Below are 23,575 nucleotides of genomic sequence, written 5' to 3'. Positions count from 1 at the left end.
TCCATACCTCTCTCTCCAGTCTTTTCCTATCTATCTGCAGTGCTCCCTTTAGTATTTCTTGAAGGCAGTCTCTTCATCACAAATTTTCTCAATGAGTTTTGTCTGAAAATGTATTAATTTCCCCATCATTTTTGAAGGACAAATTTGCTGGATATAGAATTCTTGGTTGGCAGTTTTTCTCTCTTAGTATTTTAAATATATCATACCACTGTTTTCTCTCCTCCATGGTTTCTGCTGAAAAATCTCTGCATAATCTTATTGGGCTTCCCTTGTATGCGATGGATTGTTTTTCTCTTACTGCTTTCAAGTTTCGCTCTTTCTCTCTGACATCAGACTTCTGATTAGTAAGTGTCTTGGAGTATGTCTATTTGGATCTATCCTGTTTGGGGTATGCTGCACCTCTTGGATCTGCAATTTTAAGTCTTTCATAAGAGTTGAGAAATTTTCAGTGATAATTCCTTCCATTAGTTTTTCTCCTCCTTTTCCTTTTCTTCCCCTTCTGGGATACCCACAACATGTATATTTTTGTGCTTCATGTTGTCATTCAATTCCCTGAATCCATGCTCATATTTCTCCATTCTTTTCCGTAAATTTTCTTTTGGTTGTTGGATTTCAAATGTCCCATCTTCCAGTTCACTAATCCTGTCATCTGCCTCTTGAATTTTAACATTGTGGTTTCCATTGTCTTTTTCATCTCTTCTACTGTGCCTTTCATTCCCATAAGTTTTGTGATTTGTTTTTTCAGACTTTCAGTTTCTTCTTTTCATTTGTTCCTTGCCTTCTTTATATCCTCCCTCAATTCATTGATTTGATTTTTGATGAGGTTTTTCCATGCCTGTTCAAACATTCTAAATATATTGTTTCAACTCCTGTATATTTTTTGAATTGTTGGTTTGTTGCTTTGGGCCATATCTTCAATTTTCCTAGTATGATTTGTTATTTTTGGCTGGCATCTAAGCATTTAACTTCCTTAATTAGTTTATCCTGGAGATTATTGTCACTTCTTTTACCTAGGATTTTCTTGTTGGATAACTTTGTTTTCTATCTGTTCTTTGACATTCAGTTTATCTTATTCTAGACTTCTAGCTTAGGTTTTGTTTAACAGATCAGAGTTTTTCAGTTGTTTTCTTGTTTCTTGCCCTGCCTGTATGGTGCCTTTCCCCCACCTTTAGGAGGGTCTACTTAGGTATAATAGACCCCAGTCAGATTTTCCCAGACCAAACTGGCATCCTCTCAGGAGGGAAGAGTCACCTGCATCAGTTTTCCCTGAGGGCATGACCCAGCAGGTTGAAAGATTTTCCTATGTAGTCTCTGGACAATGTGTTTTTCCTATCCTGCCCAGTATGTGGTGCTTGTCTGCCTGCAGGTCCCACCAGCCTAAGGTGATGTGGTACCATTAACTTCAGCAGACTTTCCCTGCTGGGAATGTGGTTGAGACAGCAGGGAGGTTGTATGTTGGCTTTAATCACTTCAGTTTTCCAGACCCTGAGGTCTGAATTCCTTGAGGGAGGATTCCACCTGAGCTGGGCCCCACCCCTCTCCTGGGGAAGGCATAGCCTCCAGATAAATTCTCAAACAAGCTTCATTCTGCCCATGCCTGGGGCAGTTGGAGCTCAAGAAGCCCTGCAGCTGTATCCAAAGAGCAATCAAACCAAAGAAACACAGCCACAAAAAAGAAAAGAAAAAAATCCTTTTCAGAGTAGGACACCTGTTCCTTGGGTATGCCAATCAAGAGCTTAAGTTGATATGTTGTCCTGTATATCTTCAGGTCCTATGTACCCCCTCCTTTCCTTCAGGGCCCAGGCCCTTTCAAATATTTTGTGCTGTCTGATTCAAAAAAACCTCTGGGTTTTTTTTTTTCTTTTTTTTTTTTTTCTTTTTCCATTTTGCCCCCTCTACAATGGGGCAAAATCCAGCAACCGCAGCTTTTACACGAGGTTTAGCTGAGCTGGGGACCTATTTTTAGTAGTCAAAATTTGTTAATTAATTCCACAATTGGAGCTTGGTTGCACTCAGCCCCTGCTGCTGGCTAAGTCTCTTTCCTATCCCCTCTGGGAAGCAGCCTGCAGGGGAGGGGCTCTGGCCACTACAGCTTGGGGAACTCACAGTTCTGGGCGAGCTTGCAGCTGGTCCAGACTGGGGTATGCTGTGTGTCTGTCACTGATGTGGTCCCAGCAGTTGTTCTGTACTGTTCCTGCCTATTTACTAGGTGCTCTGGAGGATGAACTAAATCCCACTCCTCACTAAGCCACCATCTTGGCTCCTAGGCTTGCTTTTTCATGGAGGTGGCAGCATTCAGGCTGACTGGCAATCTTTGCATTCCTTGGCTTTCCAATTTACCACCCCATCCCAGAGCCTTTTTCCTGGGTCCTCCCTCTGGTTCCCTGAATCTTTACCTTGCTAAATTCTCCCTTCTTCACATTTTAGCTTAAATGCTAGTTGCCTCAGAGAGACCCACCCTGACCCTCCTCCTTCAATTGTATCCTCTTATCCTACTTTCTCCTGGCCTTATGGATATTACCCTCATAGCACATAAGAGCATTTGAATTTATATTTCAGTGCTGGAATTATTTCTTTAAACTTTTTCTTGCCAATTAATCTATAAGCAATGTGAGTCAAGGACCTTATTTATTCTTCCCTGGATTTTTATACAATGCTTAGAAATAACTAAGTGAAATAACTCCTTGGTAAGTGCCTGAATGAACCCAATGAGCCCAAAGATGTGTACTGTAAAGTTGACTTATGCTAGGAATGCCCAAAAGGGCCAACTCCAAAATTCAAACTACTATTACCTATTGAGTAGAGCATGAATCTGTGTGCTCCAGCTCTCCCACATACCAGAAATGTGATCCTGAACCCATTTCTTAGTTTCTCTAAGCCTCAGTTCTTCATTCATAAAAGTGGAGAAAATAATAATTCTGTGCTAGGTTGTTAAAAATGAGAACATATACATAAAATGTATTTGTAGTACCTAGACAACATGCCACCTTTTAGTATGCTACAATCTATTAACACCCATACAAGGTCAAAGGATAGACCTAGGAACCTTGAAGACTGTACAACTAACTACATTCCTGACGTGATTCATCTCTTGAAGACATCATAATCATAATCATAATGAATATATTCACATATTTATCCCTTATACAAGCCCCCTTTCAGCACCTCAGTCATTGCAGTGTGTTGTGAAAAGGGATTTCTTTTGAAGTACAGGGTCTTGTTTTAAGGGACAGCCCCTGTTGTGAGGTAGGTGAGCCAGTCATATTGTCCATAAAACCTCAAGAAACATCTTCATATGTGATCCAAGGAAGATAAATTTCCTGAATTCAGGAATTTCAAAAAATGTATTTGTTTTCACATGTAATTGAAAGTTTAGCAAGTTACAGAATTTCAGGTTTAAGGTAATTTTCTTCAAAATCATTACTGCTAATGAGAAATGCCATGCCAATGTGATACTGGTTTCTAGGTAACTTATCGCTGAAGGCTTTTCTTTTAATTTTTCTTAATTCTTGGTTCTGAAGTTTCACAATGATATTTCTAGAGGTAACTGCATTTTTTCCCTTTCATTCTACTTGGCGCTTATTGGCCCTTTTAATATGAAAACTCATATCTCCATACTTCTAGAATTTTTTCTTTTATGTCTTTGAAAATGTTTTTGCTTCCACTTTCTCTATTTTTTTCATTCTGTACTCAAATTACTCAGATGTTGGCCTTCTATGTCTCTTATCTTTTATTTAACTTTTTAGTTTCTTTCTTTCTGAAGGTTTCCTTCTTCCAACTCTTCAAATGATTTCTAATTTTTTTTCAATTCAAATGCTTATTTTCAGTGATATTTTTCTTAATCTTTGATTTTTTTTCCCAAAATGTTCTCTACTAGTTCAATGGATGCAACATTTTCTTGCATCTCTCTGAAGGTATCAGAGTTTAAATTATCCCAAATTATCCGAATTTCTTCTAGAGTGGTTGTTATTTATATATTTTGTATTTTCTCCTATGTAGCTGCTATATTCCTGAGTCCTAAGGATTTTGGTTCTCATTTCATATTTAAGAACAGAAAACTATTTTATATTTTTCTTAATGTGGCTGGGGTGTATTTCCCTTGAGTTTTGAGAGTTTGTACCCTTTTATGTCATATAGTTTATATCATTGTAAGTATATAACTTATTTTTTAACAATGGCTTTGTTATCAACCAGCTTTCAAAATTCCTGAAAACTTAATTGACTCTTAGTAGCCAGTGCAAGCAAATTCCACCACACTAATGCTTGAGGACATGAGTCTCCTTGTTATTCATGACAGTAAGCCTTACTCCAGGGCTGGTGTAAGCACTCAGCAAGTCTATCCCAGTCAATAAATGAATAAATAAATGAATGAATGAATCACCAAGAAATCAGCTCTAACAAGGACAATGAAAGGAGGCTTCTATTTGGCATGCTATTCAGAAGTTGAATTAATTCAAATTCCAAATGAATAAATATTATAATTTTAATATTTATTCATTCCATAAATATTTAGTGAACAAAACAGATCAAGTACCTGCCTTCTAGAAGCTTAAATCCAGTGAGACAGTAAAAAGTATTTCAGCAAGTTTCCTATTTCCTTCTCTATTATAATTCATTCTCCTCTCTTAATCAGAGTAGCTCATGCTCTCTTTCATTTCAGAATCTTTGTTAGTGCCTCTAGTGGTTTAGAGCTGTATGCACCCCAGAAAGCATGGTCTTAAACTTAGTCCATTCCTGTGGGCATGAACCCATTGTAAGTAGGGCCTTTTGATGCAATTACCTTACTTAAGGTGTGGTGCAGGAGGGGTCTTAACCCTATTTCCGCAGCTCTTTATAAGAGGAACAGAATTCAGACAAAAAGAGAAAAAAGTGATGGGAAGCAAGAAGCTGAAATTCAGCAGAACATAGAAGAGAATGGAGAGGCCAGGAAAGACTGCCATGGCCATTGCCATGTGAAAGAGGAGCCCAGAACCAAGGATCACCAGCCACCGGCCCCAAAAATCTGGTCCTCAGGAAGAAAGTAGTACCATGACATGCTTCGATCTGGACTTTTTCCCAGCCTGGAAAGCATGTGCTGATAAATTTCCATTGTTTAAACTGACCCATTGTATGGTATTTGCTTGAACAGACAAGGAAACTTTAACAGTACTCTTCTTCCTCCCCCACAGCCACAACCCCATCCCTATCTGACTCTACCCCAGTCCAGAAAATGTCCCAATTAAAACACGTCTATAGAAATGTCCAATCAAAAGCATCCAGGGAAAGATACCTCGGTTTAAGAAGGCCGATGAAGTTCAGGGTTTCTCTCTCAAGTGAGAAGGACATATGGCGAACACAGAGTTTCTCTCTCATCTGAAAAGGCACATGGTGAACATGGTCATGGTTCCTCTCTCATCTGGAAGGGCACATGGTGAACATGGCATCATCTGCTAGCTTCTTCTCCTGGCTTCCTGTTTCATGAAGCTCCCTGGGAGGCACTTTCCTTCTTCATCTCCAAAGCGCTGGCTAATGGACTCTCTGCCTTGTGTTGCTGCAGCATTCTCTGCTCTCTCCTAATCTCTTCCTTCTCCAAAATATTTCCTCCTTTAAAGGACTCCAGAAATTTATCAAGACCCACCCAAATGGGTGGAGACATTTTGTCACCTAATTCAGTTTAACAACCACTCTTGACTAAATCACATGTCCAGGAAGATGATCTGATTATGGTTTCAAACATACAATGCTGTATAGGGATTATTCTGCCTTTGCAAAATGGGATTAGGATTAAGACATGGTTTTTCTAGGGTCCATACATCCTTTCAAACCAGCACAGTGGCTAAGAGATTTCAAATAGAGTCAAGAGGTCATTCTGGAGGTTATTCTTATGCAATATATAGATATCCCTTTTTAGATTGTAGAGCATTAGAATAGCTCTAGAAAAGGAAAGGCCTGAAATTGTTGAATTGTAATCCAGTAACCTTGATTCTTGATGATGACTGTGCAACTATATCTCTTTTATGGTGTAACCATGTGATTGTGAAAAACCTTGTGACTGACACTCCTTCTATCTACTGTATGGATAGAGGAGTAAAAAAGTAAAGACAATAAATAAATAAATAATAAGGGGTATGAGGGGTATGAGATGTTTTGGGTGTTCTTTTTCTATATATATATATTGGAGTAATGAAAATGTTCTAAAATTGATTGAGGTGATGAATGCACAATATATGATGATACTGTGAGCTACTGATTGAACACTTTGGATGAATTTTATGATGTATGAATATATCTCAGTAAAGTTGCATTTAAGAAAAATTAAATTTTTAATTTGTTAAAAAACTAATTTCATGTTAACATAAATAACTTATGAAAGATAATTATTTTAAAAATTAGTAAGACATACGGCACTGCTTAATCTTTTTGAAAATCTCTTTAAAGTCTAGCTTAATAGAAGACATCCTATTATAGCAGAAGCTGAAATCTCCTATCTTCTTATTTTTTCAATGCCTTGTGATATCATATATCTCATAGCCTCTGGAAAACTCTTCTGTAGACTCATGAGAATGAGAGTTTAGAAAGTAAAAAATGTATTTTTTTAATATCAGCATACTGCTATTTTTATTTTTACGTAGGTCCAAGTACGCTCTGTACTAACAAGTTATTTAGACAAGATGTATGATGTACTATAATACAAATTTCAGAGCATAAAATATAGCCATATCTTCTACTTTATTGTTCCTCTCCACATATTATAATATGAAATTCAGTATTTGTAAAACAAAACAGATCCTGCATCAAAATGAACATTTTTTAATGGTTATGGTAGAACCAATTGTCCTCATTAAGTACCTTCAGGCATTAAGCACACGCTTAAAGGTTACTTAAACATAACCAAGAACGTGGTAGTAAGTAAGATTATATAAATTCAAACATTCATGGTAAAAGGACTGTCGTTGATTTAAACCTAAACCAAAAATCAATTTTGAAAAAAAATATTTTTAAAAATCCTCCCAAACCATTATTGACAATGCTTTTTTCTTTTATATAGCATGTTCCAGGAGTAATAAATTTCTGTGCTTCCCTAGATCTTTCTACTGGTGCAGCTTCCCATCATCTTCTTTCTCTACATGGATCTTTGCATTAAACTGTGTCATTTGCCTAGCCAAGCACCTATCTCTAGCAGACTTGACAGTTTCTTCGTTATTCAGCTTTGAGAACTTGCTTACTGCAAAAAATCCTTGTTCTGCGCTCTTCTCTTACCTTTTCTCTGTGATTCTGTGTTTTGCTCCCAGTGATGTTTCAGAGCTAGTGGGTTTCTCTTGGTTTCTTTCTTTGTCGTTTTCCATGTTTCTCAGTTTATTGGATTTTTCCTGGTCGAACAATCTATCCTTTGCGCTAGAACTTCGGTTGCTTTCCTTTCTGTCTTGATTTCTTGCTGACGGTTGAGCACTTCTCATTTTCCCTGTCTTTGTATTTAACATTGCTTACTCCTCATTTTTCTCTATCTTTATATTTATCATTGCTTTCATAACTTTCCTTCCTAGCTTTCATATGCTTTTCCTTTTCTTTGCCTTTCTCTTTCTTCCCTCCTCCTTTCTCACTGTGTTGGTCACAACCATTTCATTGTCTATCTCTTTCTTCTTCTCTTGGGGGATATTTCTCTCTATCTTTCCCCCTTTTCCACTCTATCATTTCTTTCTCTTTCTCTCTGGTCTCCTCATGATTTACCTTCTTGTTCATGCCTCTTCCAGTGAAATTCTCTATGCTTGGCCTTTATTATGCCTATGGAAATCCTTCTTTTCTTTGAGGTAATCGCAGTCAGTGTAATACCTCTCCTGGTCTCTGGATTGTTGCTCTGGGAGCTGATCCTCCCTTTTCCCATGTCCTCTTGACTTGGAACTTTCTGTGTGGTGTGTTACACTGTGTCCTCTTTCTTTACTAGATGAGCATGAATGGGTTTGATTCCTGCAATGCTGGTGCCATTCTGGGAGGTCTCCGTGCTTTTACCCCTTCTGTAGTTCACTTTATTATTTTCTTCCATTTCATCATCTTTGCTGCTCTTCGCATCACAATCACTTCCTGTATCTGGGTTTTCCTCTACTTTCATACCAGTTTGGTCAATGCATTTCTCAGTCTCTGAACTCACTTCATCAGAGTAACCTCTTGATTTCTCTTCCTTTATTCCAAATCTGGTTTCATGAAAACTGCACTTACGTACTTCCTCTTCACCAACTGCTTGATTTAATAGGTTCTTATAAATAAAATCCACTGATATCTTTCAGCTTAGTTGCATCCAAATGTGCTTCAAGTACAGAAGCCCTTTTCTCTTTCCTCCTGTTCAGCTCTCTCTTGCAGTTTTCTCTTATAAGTAGATATCATGATGACTCTTTATCGTCATCAAATTCTCCCTTTTCCATTTCTTGTTCTCTTTGAATTTTCTTTTCCATTCTTTTTTCCTGCTCCTTTTTTACTGATCTCAATTGCTTTTATTAAGTTGTGAATATACTTGGGCTTTTGGCCTTTTCCCAAGAGTAATTTGGGATTAGTTTCCTCCTTTTTTTTCTGCATTTCATCATAAATACTATCAGATTCATAAATGGTGGTATATTCTGCAAAGGCCTTCTAGATTTCCAGTGTGATCTGTTTCATCACTTGCTTCTTAGCTGCTTCCCCCGAAGGTTTTTCACTCACAGAACTCTCATCATCATCATCAGAATCATTCTCAAACACTGATGGTTTTTGAGAATAGGCTGCAACTGCTGTGTTTTCTTTGGCGAAATCAGCCCATACTGCCTGCCTGGAAACACCCTCTTGCTGCTGTCCAGTAATGTCATATTATAATTGTGGATATAATTTTGGCTTCTTGGACACCCTGAAAGTTTCTTGGGGACCATTAGGGGTTTCTGGACCATACTTTGAGAACCATAAAGTCTAAAGAATAAAGTCTAACTCTTAAGCATGTCATATAAATTCTTTCTTGATTCAACCATAAATCTTCCTTTGTTATACTCTCCCCCCCTTTTTTTTCTCAGAGGCAGGCACTGGGAATCGAACTTGGGTCTCTGGCATGGTTGGTGAGAACTCTGCCTGCTGAACCACTGTGTCCCTGCCCTATTCTCCCTATTATGCTCCTTCTTACAGCCACACAGAATTCAAACCCCTTCCCAAATACATGATGAATTTCAGTTCTATATGCTTTTGCATATATGATTTTCTCTTCTAAGAATACCTACCCCTGGTTTTTCTACTGGAGTATGAAGGAACCCAATAAACTACAACTCTCTCCAAGTTCTGAATAAACTGAAAGACAAAACAAAGGAAGCAAACAACCAAAAGGGAGAACCTTTATTACCAATAGGACTGATTTTGAAGAATGTAGCTTACTACAAGGCAGCAATGGGCATCCTGAGACTCTACCTCAGAACTTTCTAGGCACACCCTTGCAAGTACTGGACAACTGCAGGCTCCCTAAACAGAGCCAGTCACACGAATCCTTATTAAATCTTGAAATGGAGAAAGGATTCACACTCCCAAGAGTGAGCTACATACAAATGCTCAGTTCCTTATCTTAAGGTCAATCATAAAGTAAATCACTCCATCTTTTCTGGGGAGGGATGAATGAGAGGAGAAAGCAGAAGTGGTATATTAGTGGTTTTCTTTCACATAGAAAACAGGAATGGGTAAGAAGGCTATGTACCACCATCCTTCTTCCTGCCCCACACACCACAACTAAGATTCTCCACCTACTAAATTCCTAGTCATATTCAAATATTAACTCTTGTATGAGGCTTAACTTCCTGACATATTCTTCCATGTGCTCACAGAGCATTTTGTACACATAAATAAATTCAACAAGTGACATTACAAGAATTATATGCAAGACACTGATAATACCAATACAAATAAGGTACCATTTCTGCTCTCAAAAAGATGGGAGAAAAATACATATGACAGAATCTCTGACATAGCTTTCCACGTTTTGTCCTCCTACATTGCTTCAACAAAATCTGGATGCCCTAAACACACATGCATCTCTTTTGCCACTAAATAATAATGTATGCATATCACGTACCATCTGAAATCTGTCCGCACAATTTGAGCCTCACAAATATGTCTACTCAATTTTCACCCTGCCCCTTAAATCTCTACAAACTATTCCCATTTCCTATCAACATCTAGTCATACAGTACCATGAATAAATATCCCCCGAATCCAACAGTTCATTTTTTATCCTTCCCATTTCCCTAGTAATTTTATACTTGGGTGGATGCCTTTGTGTGTTTATGTGTTTTGTATTTGTAGCTATAATGGTTGAAACCTGCAGCAACACAGCTCATTATATATGGATTTGGAAATAACATGAGGCAAATTCCAGATCCTAAGACCCAGCAGTAAATATAATAAAAGTCCAATATAACATGTTTAACCTATAAAAGGGCATTGTTTCTGTCCCTTAACAGCTCATTACAGAGAGTCTATTGTATTGCTATTTTTTTCCATTTCCCTGGCAGCCTGCAAAGTGTGGAAGTGCATGATCATTGGCGGTCTGGTTAAATTAAATGACCTGTGAGGTCTGTTGATATCCCCTGAAACTCTATAATTCTAGTGAGTCTCCTTTCCTTGGGAGCATGGTACAGTGGATTCCATTTTACCCAAGTGCCTGGCACATGTTTATCACAGGAGTTAAAATCATGGATGCTGGAGCCTGAGTGACTGGCCTCAAATCCCAGCTATATGAGTGACCTTAAAACAAGTCACAATTTACTCCTCCACAACTCAGCTGTGAAATGAAGATGGTAACTATACCTACCTCATAGGCTCGATGTGAAGATTAAACAGTTAATGCATATAAAGCACCTCCATAGTGCCTATCACAAACTAAGTGTTCAATCAATTATCAATCACTTGTTAGTACCAGCAAATATGTGCTGAAAGAATTCTGCAGTTCCACGAACTCCCCACAGCCAAAAATATACATTTAATAGGCAATCAGAAAATGCTGGAGACTGATAGTGGGTCTAAATTTTATAGACCTTATCTAAATCTTTGTGAATACCTTGTCTCATTAAAATGGAAAGGTTTTTAAATTAGAAGGATAGTCTATTTTGAAAACTAATTCCCATTATAAATATTGAATCTACCCATTGAAATCCTATTAGAAGACCATGTTTGCATAATTCTATATTACATTCAAAAATATTCATATCCATTTTTTTTTAAGCTGAAAGTCAAGCATTTATACAACTGCGATATCTTCTCCTTTGTAAAACTTTACTCTGGGTGTGTCAAATGCTTGAATCAGTCCACCAGGTACAGATATTGACTGCAGTTTAAGAGATGTAATCTAATAACACGTTAAGTAGTACCATGAAGCTTGGAAAGTGAAACTAACTTTCAGCCATGGAATGGCTTAAGCAGTGGGTAGAATTTGGCACATTTGTTCCTAAGTCATTTTAAAAGCATTAAAACATATTTCAAGGATTTCAAACATGCAATTATTTTTGCTGCCACTCAAAGCATGAAACATCACTTTTAAAAAGGATATAAGCTTTTTTTATCTATCAAAACAAACAGCTTAATGAATAAAAATTGTTTTCCCAAACCATTTTTCTTTGCACTTGCAACTCAATCAGTAAGTTTGAACATTCTGAAATTACAGCAACCATTGGTAAAATTTATTCTTCCCTCATAAACAAAAATGTATCATACTCAAGGTATGATTATTCTATGAAAAACTTCTCTAAAAATGCCATGCAATCACTTTGGAATTTAATTCCCTGGCAAAGCTGTGCTTGTATCTACCTACATGGCACTGATTCTTATAGCATATTGTGTACACCAGCATCATTTTCTATAATCACATCTTCCTGATATTTATCTGAAATGATTGTTACCTTTGAAATTGATTTAACAAGTCAATTTAAAGCATGCGTTTTCTCCTGGACACTGTAAGGGATTTAAATCGGGTGACAACAGGCTGAACCCTCAGTGAGCTTCTATACCTCGTGGGCAGAAAGGCAATAAAGACAAATAAACCAAATGCAAGACTGTGCTATGCCGCTTTTCCATTCCAGACCTCTGTGCCTTCACGGCACAGGGAGAATCCACAGACCAACCAGCACCTCTGTCCTAGCACACCTTTGCTTGACTGGATTGCTTCCTACCCTCAACATCATATTCTGCGTTCTCATTTAAAACCTGGTTTCCTATGTTCACCTGAGGCCTTGTGCTTTTTTGACAGATTTAGAGCCTCTCTGTCCCCAGCTCAGACTTCTCTCCATTCTTGACTCCCAGACTTCCAAAACTTCAGATAAGAGGCCACTGCCAGTTCTGCTTCACTGACAGTGCTTAACAAAGACACTTCCTCCAGTATCCTGTACCCGCAGAAGGGGCATCAGCAAAAGACATAGGCAATATTGCCAAGGGTACTAGATTGCAAGCTCTTACAGCAGTCACACACATTCAGGAGATGTAACTGTTATTTCTAAATTCTGAGATACTGGACTGCTTGTTTATAACCTGGTCATTCCCAGAAACTTCTGGTATTTATGTGACACCTAAGACTCAGATTTGGAGCTCTAAAGCTATGAAAATCAGCAGTACCCCATACAGGAATTGTTTAAAAAGTTGAAAAATGGATCTGACTTCTAGTAGAGATATGAATGAAGCTGATCTGGATAGGACAAAGGTAAAGTAGAATACAGGGTAAAGAATGATACCATCCATATTTTAAAATTTCAACTTCTGTGTGAGACCAAAGGGAGAGATGTTTATTTGCTGCAAAATTTATATTTTGGGTGGTACATTTCCTAATTCAACTTGTATGATAAGTTTATTTGAACACCGTAAGTATATGGAATCTTGAATAGGTTGTGAGATTTTGTTGGTTTTTCTAGGTTAGTATGATAACCTGATATATCCCAGAATAATTTGGGCAGTGAATAAAGAAGTATTTGCAAAATCTCCTTGGGAGACTGGGGAGAAAGGAAGAAACATTTAACTTCCCCATTTGGAGAATTTCTGATATTCTCACAAGAAGTAGAGACAATCAAATAAATAGGCTGAGCCCTCAATCTTGGGGTTGGCCCCTATGAAACTTTTCCCACAAAGGATATACTAAGCCTACTCAAAATTAAGCCTAAGAGTTGCCCCCAGAGAACCTCTTTTGTTGCTCAGATGTGGCCTCTCTCTCTAAGCCAGCTCAGCAGGTGAGCTCACTGCCCTCCCCTCCACCAAGAGGGACATGACTCCTAGGGGTGCAAATCTCTCCAGCAATGTGGGACAGAAATCCTGGGATGAGCCAGGACCTGGCATCAAGGGATTGAAAAAGGCTTCCTGACCAAAAGGGAGAAGAGAGAAATGAGACAAAATAAAATTTCAGTGGCTGAAAGATTTCAAACAGAGTCGAGAGGTTATCTTGGAGGTTATTCTTATGTATTACATAGATATTCCTTTTTAGTTTATGATGTATTGGAGTAGCTGGAGGGAAGTACCTGAAACTGTTGAGCTGTGTTTCAGTACCCTTGACTCTTGAACATATAAAGATACAACTTTTACAGTGTGACTGTGGGATTGTGAAAACCTTGTGTCTGATGCTCCTTTTATCCAGGGAGTGGATGGATGAGTAAAAAAATATAGATGAAAAGTAAATAAATAATAGGAGTGGCAAAAGGTAAAATAAATTGGGTAGACAGAAGTACTAGTGGTCAGTGAGAGGTAGGGGTAAGGGGGATGGTATGTATGAATATCTTTTTTTCTTTTGATTTCTTTTTCTAGAGTGATGCAGATGCTCTAAAAAAATGATCATGGTGATGAATACACAACTATGTAATGATACTGTGAACCACTGATTGTACCCCATGTATGGAATGTTTGTGTGTTAAGATTTATCATAAAAATATTTTTTAAAAAAGAAAATAATTGAGTACATGTGCAAAATTTTACTTAAAATGGTGTTTATGGTGGCAGTATTATTTACAATGACAAAACTGGAAACAAGTGAAATGTCCAACATAGAGGACTGGCTAAGTAAATTATGATAGATCCTTACAATGAAATACAGTAGACCAATAAGAATCATGCTTATAGATAAAACATACATTGATATAGATGGCCAAATGAAAAACATGCTATAATATAAATACACATCATTTCATTTTCATAGAATTTATATAGAGATCAGAAAATGAAAGGTAATACATATAAACATTGTGTTAGTGATTGTGGTAGTTAGATTCAGTTGTCAACTTGGCCAGATGAACGTACCTAGTTTTGTTGCTGCAGACATGAGCCAATGGTATGTGAACCTCATCTGTTGCTAATTATATCTGCAGTCAGGTAGGAGGCATGCCTGCTGTAATGAATGATGTTTGACTTAATTGGCTAGTGCTTAAATGAGACAGCACAAAATAGCACAGCCCAAGCAGCTCAGCATTCCTCATCTCAGCATTTGCAGCTCAGCCCAGGCCTTTGGAGAGGCAGAAAGGGATTACCCGGGAAAAGCTGTTGAACCCAGAGGCCTGGAGAGAAGACTAGCAGAGATCACCCTGTGTCTTCCCACGTAAGAAAGAACCTCAGTGGAAAGTTAGCTGCCTTTCCTCTGAAGAACCAACAAAATAAACCTCCTTTTATTAAAAGTCAATCTGTTTCTGGTGTGTTGCATTCCGGCACCTAGCAAAATAGAACAGTGATTATCTCTGAGCTATTATTATGTCAGATATTTTTGTTTTATTTGTGTTTTTGTATTTTCTCTATTCCCATTTAACTAGGGTATGGCTTAGATTACTAAAAATAATTCTTGCCCAAAAAAAGACATAGGCAATCATTTTATTATAAGAAAGATATAAAAAGTGACAGAAACTGGTAGTTATAGTAGGTCAGAAGAGCGAGAAATGGCTTCTGGTTTAGAATCTTGTTTTCTGATGTTTCAGTGATGATGGGTGTAAGGGATGCCCAGTAAATCTCTGACAGCTAAGAAGAAGGAAAGAGTAAAAGAGTTCACTCCAACACACATTCCTCTGTCATAAGGAACTTGCATTTCTACCAACAGCAAGAATTCATGCTAAGCTTAGAACACGAATGTGGTATCTCTCCATACAAAACTCCTGCAGACAGCTGGTCCAGAAAGAACTTCCCTCATTAAAAAAAAAAAAAAAGAGCTTCCATACAAAGCTACAACAAAATAAAAGGGGAAATATAGAGGGGGAAAAAATTGAAGACAAACAATATTCACCAGGAAAAATGTTTCCATGAAACAGATAAACATTTGGACCAAACATATTGACATAAACTCAACGGTTGGCCTCTAGTAGTTTGTTCAGGAAGGGGCTGGGGACTATATTCCCTGAATTTTTTGCAAGTTCAAAATATTTATTTTCTTTAGACTTTAATGACTATTTGACCATGTACAGTTCTTGAATCACACCCTTTATTTATCTGAGAACTTTGTATCATTGCTCTAGTATCTTCTAGCATTGAACATTGCTGTGCAACAGTCTGACTTCAACTTTGTCCCTGCATGCTCAACAGATTTTTCTTTCAATTCCAGTAACTTTTTACTAAAACATGACTCAGAGTTAAATGCTTTTGTGTCAGTTTTTCCTAGCGCACTGTGTGCATTCTCAGTATACAGATTTGTGACTTCTACTTCTGGAAAGTTACTTCAAAATATATCTTTAGTTTTCTTCCAAACACTGAGAAGCAAAGAGATGAATGGAGTTCTGGCTGGCAGCATTGACTCCAATTAACTAATAGGGCTAAGACTAAAACACATGTGGAGATTATGGCCCCAGAATAGAATTAAAATGTTATAAACTCTAAAAACGTGGAAATAACATAGAGGTTGGGAGGTAATGTCAACATGCCGTTTTTCTTATCTTACGGAGTAGAGATTAGAAAAAAGTATTCAAGCTGATAAATCATGTAATAAAACTCTACGGACATTTCAAAGTCTAAAGACTATGATACAAAAAAGTATATAATTATCAAGAATCAGGTAGTTCAGTGGGGAACATCAGGGTAGAAGAAGAGGAAAACAACCAATTTTATCACTACTGATGGCAGGAAATCAAAAGATAACTATAGTTTATAGTTAATAGATGACTAAGAAATAAAGATTAGGTGTTTTGGAGAAAGGGCACTGTCATTGCAGGTGAAGTTGTACAATCTCTATAAATGGAAGGAATCCAAAAGAATTCTCCAGATCTGTTGTATGGGCCCAGAAACAAGAGGCAAATTTGCAGCGAACTCAACTGGGAGTGGAAATACTGCTGAGGGACAATGAACCTTTTCCATCACACTGTAAAAACCATTCCACCAGCACCACCTTGTTATATTGCAGTTGACAACTATCACTATTAGTGAGCGCCAGCATCTGTTGAAGACTATTTCCTACTTCTGCCAAGAAGTCCAAAACATGCTTTTCCAGCCTCCCTGACAGCTGGGGTGCTAGGCGCCAACAATCAGAAGCAACCACATAGAATTTCATGCAGAAGAAAGCAATATAAGGAATCCACCTGTGGCCATGGTGGTAAACAAGGGACCCTGCTTTCAGGAGCAACAGAAACAGAGGTTCTGATATTGAGTACCCAGAGGCAGCAGCAGTGAGTCTTCATTGGAACAGTTGTAAAGGGGGGTTTGGGCATTACTCCTGGCTGGCTGCCTCTTTGACTGAATACCTGGCCTTCCTGGATGTCCTGTAAGATACTCAATATGCTTTAAAAGTAAGTTTCTTTCTTGCTTAAATGAAGTAGAGGAGGGTTCTGTTGTTTTGCAACTAAGAATTGTGCCTGGCCATGTACAGTACTGGCAGAGCACATCCTTAAAGAGTTAAAAAAAAAAAAAAATCCTTTAGTGTTGAAAAGACCAAAGAACTGCTTTCAATAGTTCCCGGTCTAGAGATCACCTGCACAATAGCATCAAACTTCTTTAAGAAGGCAAGTATATCTGAAACACCCCTTTCCCTAGAACATCTTATCTATTTCCAATGTAAATTAAAGAATGAGTTCTATTAAAATAGCCCTTAGTTTTAAATACAATTATACTGGAATCACTAAAGTTTAAGGTGTTGCAAACAGCATGTCCTGTGATCCCATACGTGTCTTGTTTCAACAGTGTTTGGACAGAACAGACCCCGGAACTATTTCTCCCTCTTCAACCTTGGACCGTCCTGCAACTTCCAGTACAGTTGGACCTCTGGGGCCATCTTCTCGGCCATTCCCTGATTTTGGACCCAGTTAACACTATTTTTTTGTGGTCAGCCCCTCACTGTTGACCCATCATGAACTCCCAGATCAGTCAGAATGATCCCCCTGAAGCGGAGGTCTCCGTCAACCCTGGTCAGCCTGCATCAGCAGGCCTCGGCCACCTACCTCTCTCTGGGTTTCTGTTTTGACCACGATGATGTGACCCTGACAGGCATGGACCCCTTCTTCCAGGAGTTGGTGACGGAGAAGTATACGACCACCTATAGCCTCTTTCGAAGGTGCCAAAATCGCACCGTGGTTATACCTTCTTCTAGGGCGAGGTTATACCCATGAAAAGAGGGGTAAAGCCCTGGACACCAAGCCTGAACCAGCCCTTTTGGATCTGCATGCCTTGGCTTCTAGAAACACTGACGTCATCTCTGTGACGTCCTGGAGAGCCATTTCCTAGATGCGGAGGTGAAACTCATGAAGAAGACGGGAGATTACCTGACCAACCCGCAGGCAGGGGCAGGCATCTCTTCAAAAGGCTCACTCACCTTTGAGCATGATTAGCGGCCTCCTGAGCCTAGAGGCCTCTAGGGTTCCTTCTGCATTCATTCCCCTGGCTCCCAGGCTTCTGTCTGAGCTCCTCCTTCCAGTCAGGAGGCATTTTTTTTAAATGAATGAACTTGATAAACATGACTAAATCTTGAAAACATCGTTGCATGAAAGGAGGCATCTTTTTAACCAATCGTCCGTCTTGTAGCCCTCTAATAAGCCATGAGCCAAGTGTAAACAATAAAGATTTTTTGCAGTCAAATAGGTAAAATCAAATACAGCTGAATCTTACTATGATAGCTTGCTGAGCCTTTGGAGATTTTATGACTAATGATTCTAAACTCATCTACAATGTTGCTTCTAGGTGCCAAAGCTTCCTTTTAAATCCATGCTGTAATCAAGTTCATTGCCTACCATGAAAGGATTAAGAGATAGTCATTTCCATTGCTGCCTCTCTTGTTCTTGGCTATGAAGAGCAGCAAAACATGCAAAATATACATGATTATCCTGAAGTTTCCTGAGAAGGAAGCGCTGCAGCCACTTAATGGATGCGTGCACTGTGAAATCCCAGATCTAGGTGCTAAGTTCAAGGCTTTCTAGTCCAGTGGTTCTCAAAGTATGGTCCCTGGACCAGCAGCATCAGCTGGTCCTTGTGAGAAATGCAAATTTTCTGGCCCCCAGCAGACCTGATGAATTAGAAACACTGGGGGTGGGGCCCAGCATTCTGTGTATTATAAACTCCCTTGGTAATTTTGATATTTACTTAAGTTTTGAGAACCATTTTCTTCGGCAGCACAACTAAATAACTCCAATGAAAGGAGAATCTATTTCTGAGAAGGGAAGAGCAAAATGTACCTTCTTAATAACATGTTCCAGAGCATTAAGAGTTCTTCCCTAGAACTAACCTAACCTCACATGTGACATCAACCATTTCTTCTTATCCAGAGAGATAAAGGATTCTTGGAAATTAGTGCAAACATAGAAATAACTTTTCCTTGGGACCATCAGGCATCAAATATTTTTCAATCTTCTCCCAAGGCTAAATAAGCCCAGTTCCCTTCACCTTTATTTATAATCACATTTTAACACTCTTCATTATCATTGCCAATCTAGAATAAAGTATAACTGCATTTTACAATTAAAATGAATTGAATCACATTCCCCATCACTGAAACTTAGAAACTAATGCCCCCCAATTTAGGTTTCTGACATTCCACCTGCTTTACAATCAAAAAGATGCACTTCTAAAAAAAAGTCACTAGATCTATCCGCTCTAGACATTCCAATTTCTCCTCCTCCTTGTTTCTGTTCTTTTTCCTAATAAAATTTTAGTTCATAGTAAGGTCACCGAGTATTTCATATATATTGCATTAAACATTCTGATCCTCATTTGCCCTATTAAGTAAGAGTTGACCAGATGGATATTCCTCTGATTCTCTCTCCTGAGCAGATTTTAGTTAATTAAAAATGATTATTTTTACTACGTATTTTATATAACAGCCAGATGTTACCTGTGGTCATTTATGGAAAGGATCATTTGGCATTGGTTGTAAAATACATATTTTCCTTTGGGAGGCAAGACTCTTGAGCGAGAACAGGAAAATAAATGTAGAAATTGATTTCACCTCATACTTTTTTCCTAGTGCCAAAATGGGCAGAACATTTCATTTCCTTTAAAGATAAGGTCTATTCAAATTCTGTCTTCTTCATGTCTCTGCACTCCGGCCCTATTTATAATGCATCAAAAGATTGTCAGGTTGATGGAAGAAAAATTAATGTTGGCTTCCCTCCGTTCTAGTAGTGTACGTTGATTTTCCCGAAGAAACCAATGTGGTTTCTGTATGACATAGACGATGATACAGCACACGGCTCTGCTCAGTCAGATGGAGACTTTATCGAGCCACTGTGAGGACGCACTTCCAGCTCTCACTTTTGTACATGCCTCTTCAGGAGCTGGCTTTCATGTGAATTAATTTGTTAAAGTTTCCCGTTAGTGTTGGAATAAGGCAGAATGAGGAAAAATATTGTCGTCATGAAACTGATTTGTGATTACAACAACTGGTTTCCTCTCCATTTGTAGACGAACTAGAAGCTGATCAAGCCCCACCCCCATTCTCCTTAAACTTCAACTGAAAAAATTTAGTTCTAGAGATCACCCAACATTCTGGATTTTGGTTTTGTTTAGAGATGTAGAAAGAGAAGAAAGTATCCACACAAATGAAAAATATAAGCTCTTAACTGGGGTATACTTTTTTCCCTCCAGTATTTGTTTGACAGTACAGAGTAGGATGGAATGAACGTATTTTCTCTCTTCTAGCCTTGGCCTTTCTATGAAACTGCCAAGAAACTGAAGATTCTAACCAATTAAATCAATTACTTTATCACTTGGGCTGGAGTTAGATGTTTGGTCTTCTCTAAAACACCATTTGTAAGACTCCTAGAGGCAAAAGTGAGTCTCTTGAATGTGTGAAGTTCACATGCTGGTAAACAGTATATTAAGTATGGCAGGATGTATAAACAAGTCAAAACACTTTAGTTCCAATCCAAAGCCTGTAAAATCTTTCATGGTGTGGTGGGGATCTGAGCCCTGCTCTCAGCACTGGCTTTCTATGGGACCCTGCACAAGTGACTTGGTCCCTTTTGATTTTCTTTTTCTCATGTAGAAAATGATGGGTTGAGGCTGGATATTTTCTAAGGTCTTTTTTAAGCCCCTAAGTTATATTATTGACTATTTTAAAAATAACTTCAAGGTCTAATATGCTTTATTGACCAGCTGAAACTATTTTCAGGAGGTTGCTTTTATTAACTTAGAAGCAGCAAACAAGAACATAGAAACTCATTTTCTGATTCTGTAAAGCGTCTGCTCTCCATGTTCTGAACGATACAAATCTGCTTGTAGTAAATCACAGTCACCTCAGAAATGACCTCTTCCTCTTATGTTTTCATAGCACTCAACATTTACTAGGATCTTCCTATTCCAGTCATCTGTGCTACATTTGATTTCAAGAGCCAGGTAAGAGGGGACAGGCTTTCCTGATGAAGAACCTGATAGTCCTTGGAATAAACTGTCCCCCCAAATATAATAGTATCTACCTCATCAGCCTCTAATCCGTTTGATGGACTCACCAGTCTTAATTTCCTATGTGAATCCATAATTGTCCACAGAGGTCAACTTCAGTGGATGCCTCATATAAATTAAAATTGCAGATAATGGTGCCTATTCACTTGATCAACTAAAATGACCAGCTGGACCTAATGGAAGGAAAACAGAAACCCCTGTGAAATTGGAATAGCTTCAAAGGTGATAGAAAGTAATTATTGTTCTGTAATGTTGCATCTCCAAAGATGACTGGCCACTGCACTGGTGGGCCCCCAGGCCAGCATTTCATGAAGTTGGATATGGCATTTACAGTGACTGACCATACCCAAAGGCCTAGGACAAGAAGCAAAGTTCTACGAGGGCACTGGGGGAAAGCAGGATTTCTTTACACCCTTATTTTAGTCGTTTCATTTGCAGTTAGAGAGGTGCTTTGAGGGACTTGCTTAATTAACTCCCAAGAGGCAAATTCTAATTTAGAATGAACAAAAGCCTTTTCTCTTAATAGGCAGAAAACATTTTTTTTATTTGTTATAATTATCCTGTGGGTAATATAATTTTAAGTCAGAAAGAATTTTGATATCACCTGCTCCAACCTATTTTTTTTTTTTTTTTTTACAGATGGAGAATCTGAGATCAACAGACATGAAATGACTGGACCAAGGTCACAAAGCTAGGAAGAAGCAGAGGCTGAGACAGAATTCAGTACATGTAAAGACGAAACCAAAACTCCTGACTCTCAGTCCAGAATTTTTGCTCGTAAGTACTTAGAGAGTTGCTCAGGGAGGAAAAGAAAAGATAGATTCTCAACAAAAATTTCCATTGAGGGACCCTCACATTCTATAATGTGGCAGAGGTGCTAGCAAGCAAAAATAAAGGTTCAAGTGGGAGGTTGGGAGATACAGAAAGCAAAGGAAATGTTAGATTACAAAGCAGGTCACTATTCCCCATAACTAACAGTAAGCTATTTGTTATGTGCACCTGTCTGTGTGTAGTGGGGGGCAGTTATACATGGCACAGACTCAGAAGCCAAACTGCCTGCCCAGGTTTGATTCTTGACTGCTCATTTCTCTACTTTGGCAAGCTGCCTCAGACCCTGTCTGCATAATAAAGATGATAATGTCAGTACTTACTCTGGTAAGGACTAAATCCCTTCCTGTATTTTTCTTACTGTTGTTGTGAAGTTTGAATAATGATTAAATAAATTGATTAAAGTCGAGTTTAGAACACTGCCAGGCATGTAGTAAATGCTACATTGGTGTTTGTTATTTTTCCCCTATTCAACCAGAAAATCTTAAAGGTGTCAGAATATACACGTAAGCTGTATTCATTAGTAATGTACCGAGGTGCTTTCCCTAAGAAATATAACTCAAAGAATCTATTAGATTTAGAAAGTAATTGATAAAACTGATTTAATGTTTAAGGGGTCAATTTTTCAATATGCATTATTACAATTTGAGGCTTTATTTTTAAAATAAAGAACTACAGGGACTTTATTTAAAAAAAATTCAACGACAGTCAACATTTCCTAAAACAATGCCAGAAATTTCATTGGCAAAGCCATTCAGAAGAAAAGCATACCTGTTGCAAAAAATTAAAGATAAATTTTCATGGAGGAAATTAGTGCTGAATCAGTGACTCTTAAAGTCATTAGAGCATGGCAGCAGTTCAGGGATGCTGCATTTACTTTTGCTAGAGCATGCTTTGTGGGCAGTTTATGCTTTTTCCCTCTTAGAATGTGATGTTATCAAAGAGGTCATTAAAATTTAACTCAGCATTTAGGAAGATACCTACACAAAATTAACTGTGTAGATCTTCTAGTAACTAAGACTATTCAGATTTGCCTGAAATATGCACCACGTGTGGATTCGTTTGTGTTTTTTTCTTTCATTGTTTCAGTTAAGTTCAATGGCAATTTCAAGGGAAAAAAGTAATTTGCCTATTCCATCTTTATTTTTAAGTATATAATTTTAACAATTATGTAGAAAAATAATTTTTAAAAATTGTTGAAGAGAACTTTTTTTCTGGAATCGGTCGCTGATTTAGGACAACGGAAGATCATGATAAGCTGCATATCGTCCAGTCACATGATGGTAGATCTGAGAAGAAAATCAGAGTTTAGAATTTTAGTTAACATTTACTTATAAAGCCCATGATTATGCACTGAAGCAAAATCTCCACCCACCCAACTTAGGGTGGAGGTTTGCTTGGAGGAAGGCAGAGGTTTGACTATGACACAGTGAATCAGACGAGTTTTCATCCCTTTATAGCCCGATAGGCGACTTTCAATTTCTTTCTCAAAAACACTTCTCAATTTACTCAAGAACCACAGGTTATTACTCACCTGCCTCTCAATGTCAGAAAGCAAAGTGCTGGCTCCTATTCGAAAGAGTTCTGGCTTCAGCCACTCATCTCCTAGCTCCTCCTTTATAAGCGAGAGCCAGGCGAGGGAATCCTTTGCACTGCGGATGCCTCCTGCTGGTTTAAATCCTATCTAAAAAGGAAGGTGGAGAAAAGAACAATGTTTAATGTCATTGAATTGCTTTAAAAAAAATTGTACTCAGTTTATACAGTCTCCATTTTTTTTTTTTAATCCTTTTCGCTTCATCCAGCGTTTGCTGGATCATCTACTCACATCCATTCACACAGCAAAGTAACTTTTTCAAAACCAATGGGAAGGAATGTCATTGCTTCTGAGGAGACACTAATGAGGGTTAATGACCGTCATTAACATTGCACTCACTGGAAAGCCGAAAAC

At 38.2% G+C, this 23,575-nt stretch overlaps 1 protein-coding gene and 1 pseudogene across 2 annotated transcripts in view; both read right to left on the bottom strand.

Moving 5' to 3' along the window:
• Positions 1-7,070: 7,070 nt before the first annotated feature.
• Positions 7,071-8,891, bottom strand: LOC143690510 (nuclear speckle splicing regulatory protein 1 pseudogene; annotated as a pseudogene).
• A 13,353-nt stretch (positions 8,892-22,244) lies between these two features.
• The window catches only part of DERA (deoxyribose-phosphate aldolase), a 120,941-nt gene continuing 119,610 nt past the window's right edge, over positions 22,245-23,575 (bottom strand). For both annotated transcript variants that reach the window (XM_077170212.1, XM_077170213.1), the window contains 2 exons: positions 23,162-23,311; positions 22,245-22,916 (listed from right to left, as the gene is read on the bottom strand). In XM_077170212.1, coding sequence (XP_077026327.1) covers positions 22,860-22,916; positions 23,162-23,311 — 207 coding nt within the window. In that variant the 3' untranslated portion in view covers positions 22,245-22,859. The remainder of the gene's footprint in view (positions 22,917-23,161; positions 23,312-23,575) is intronic.

Source organism: Tamandua tetradactyla, chromosome 7, assembly GCF_023851605.1.
Source record: "Tamandua tetradactyla isolate mTamTet1 chromosome 7, mTamTet1.pri, whole genome shotgun sequence".
Taxonomy (NCBI): domain Eukaryota; kingdom Metazoa; phylum Chordata; class Mammalia; order Pilosa; family Myrmecophagidae; genus Tamandua; species Tamandua tetradactyla.
Note: the sequence above shows the minus strand (reverse complement) of the source record. Positions and strands in the feature narration are given on the sequence as shown.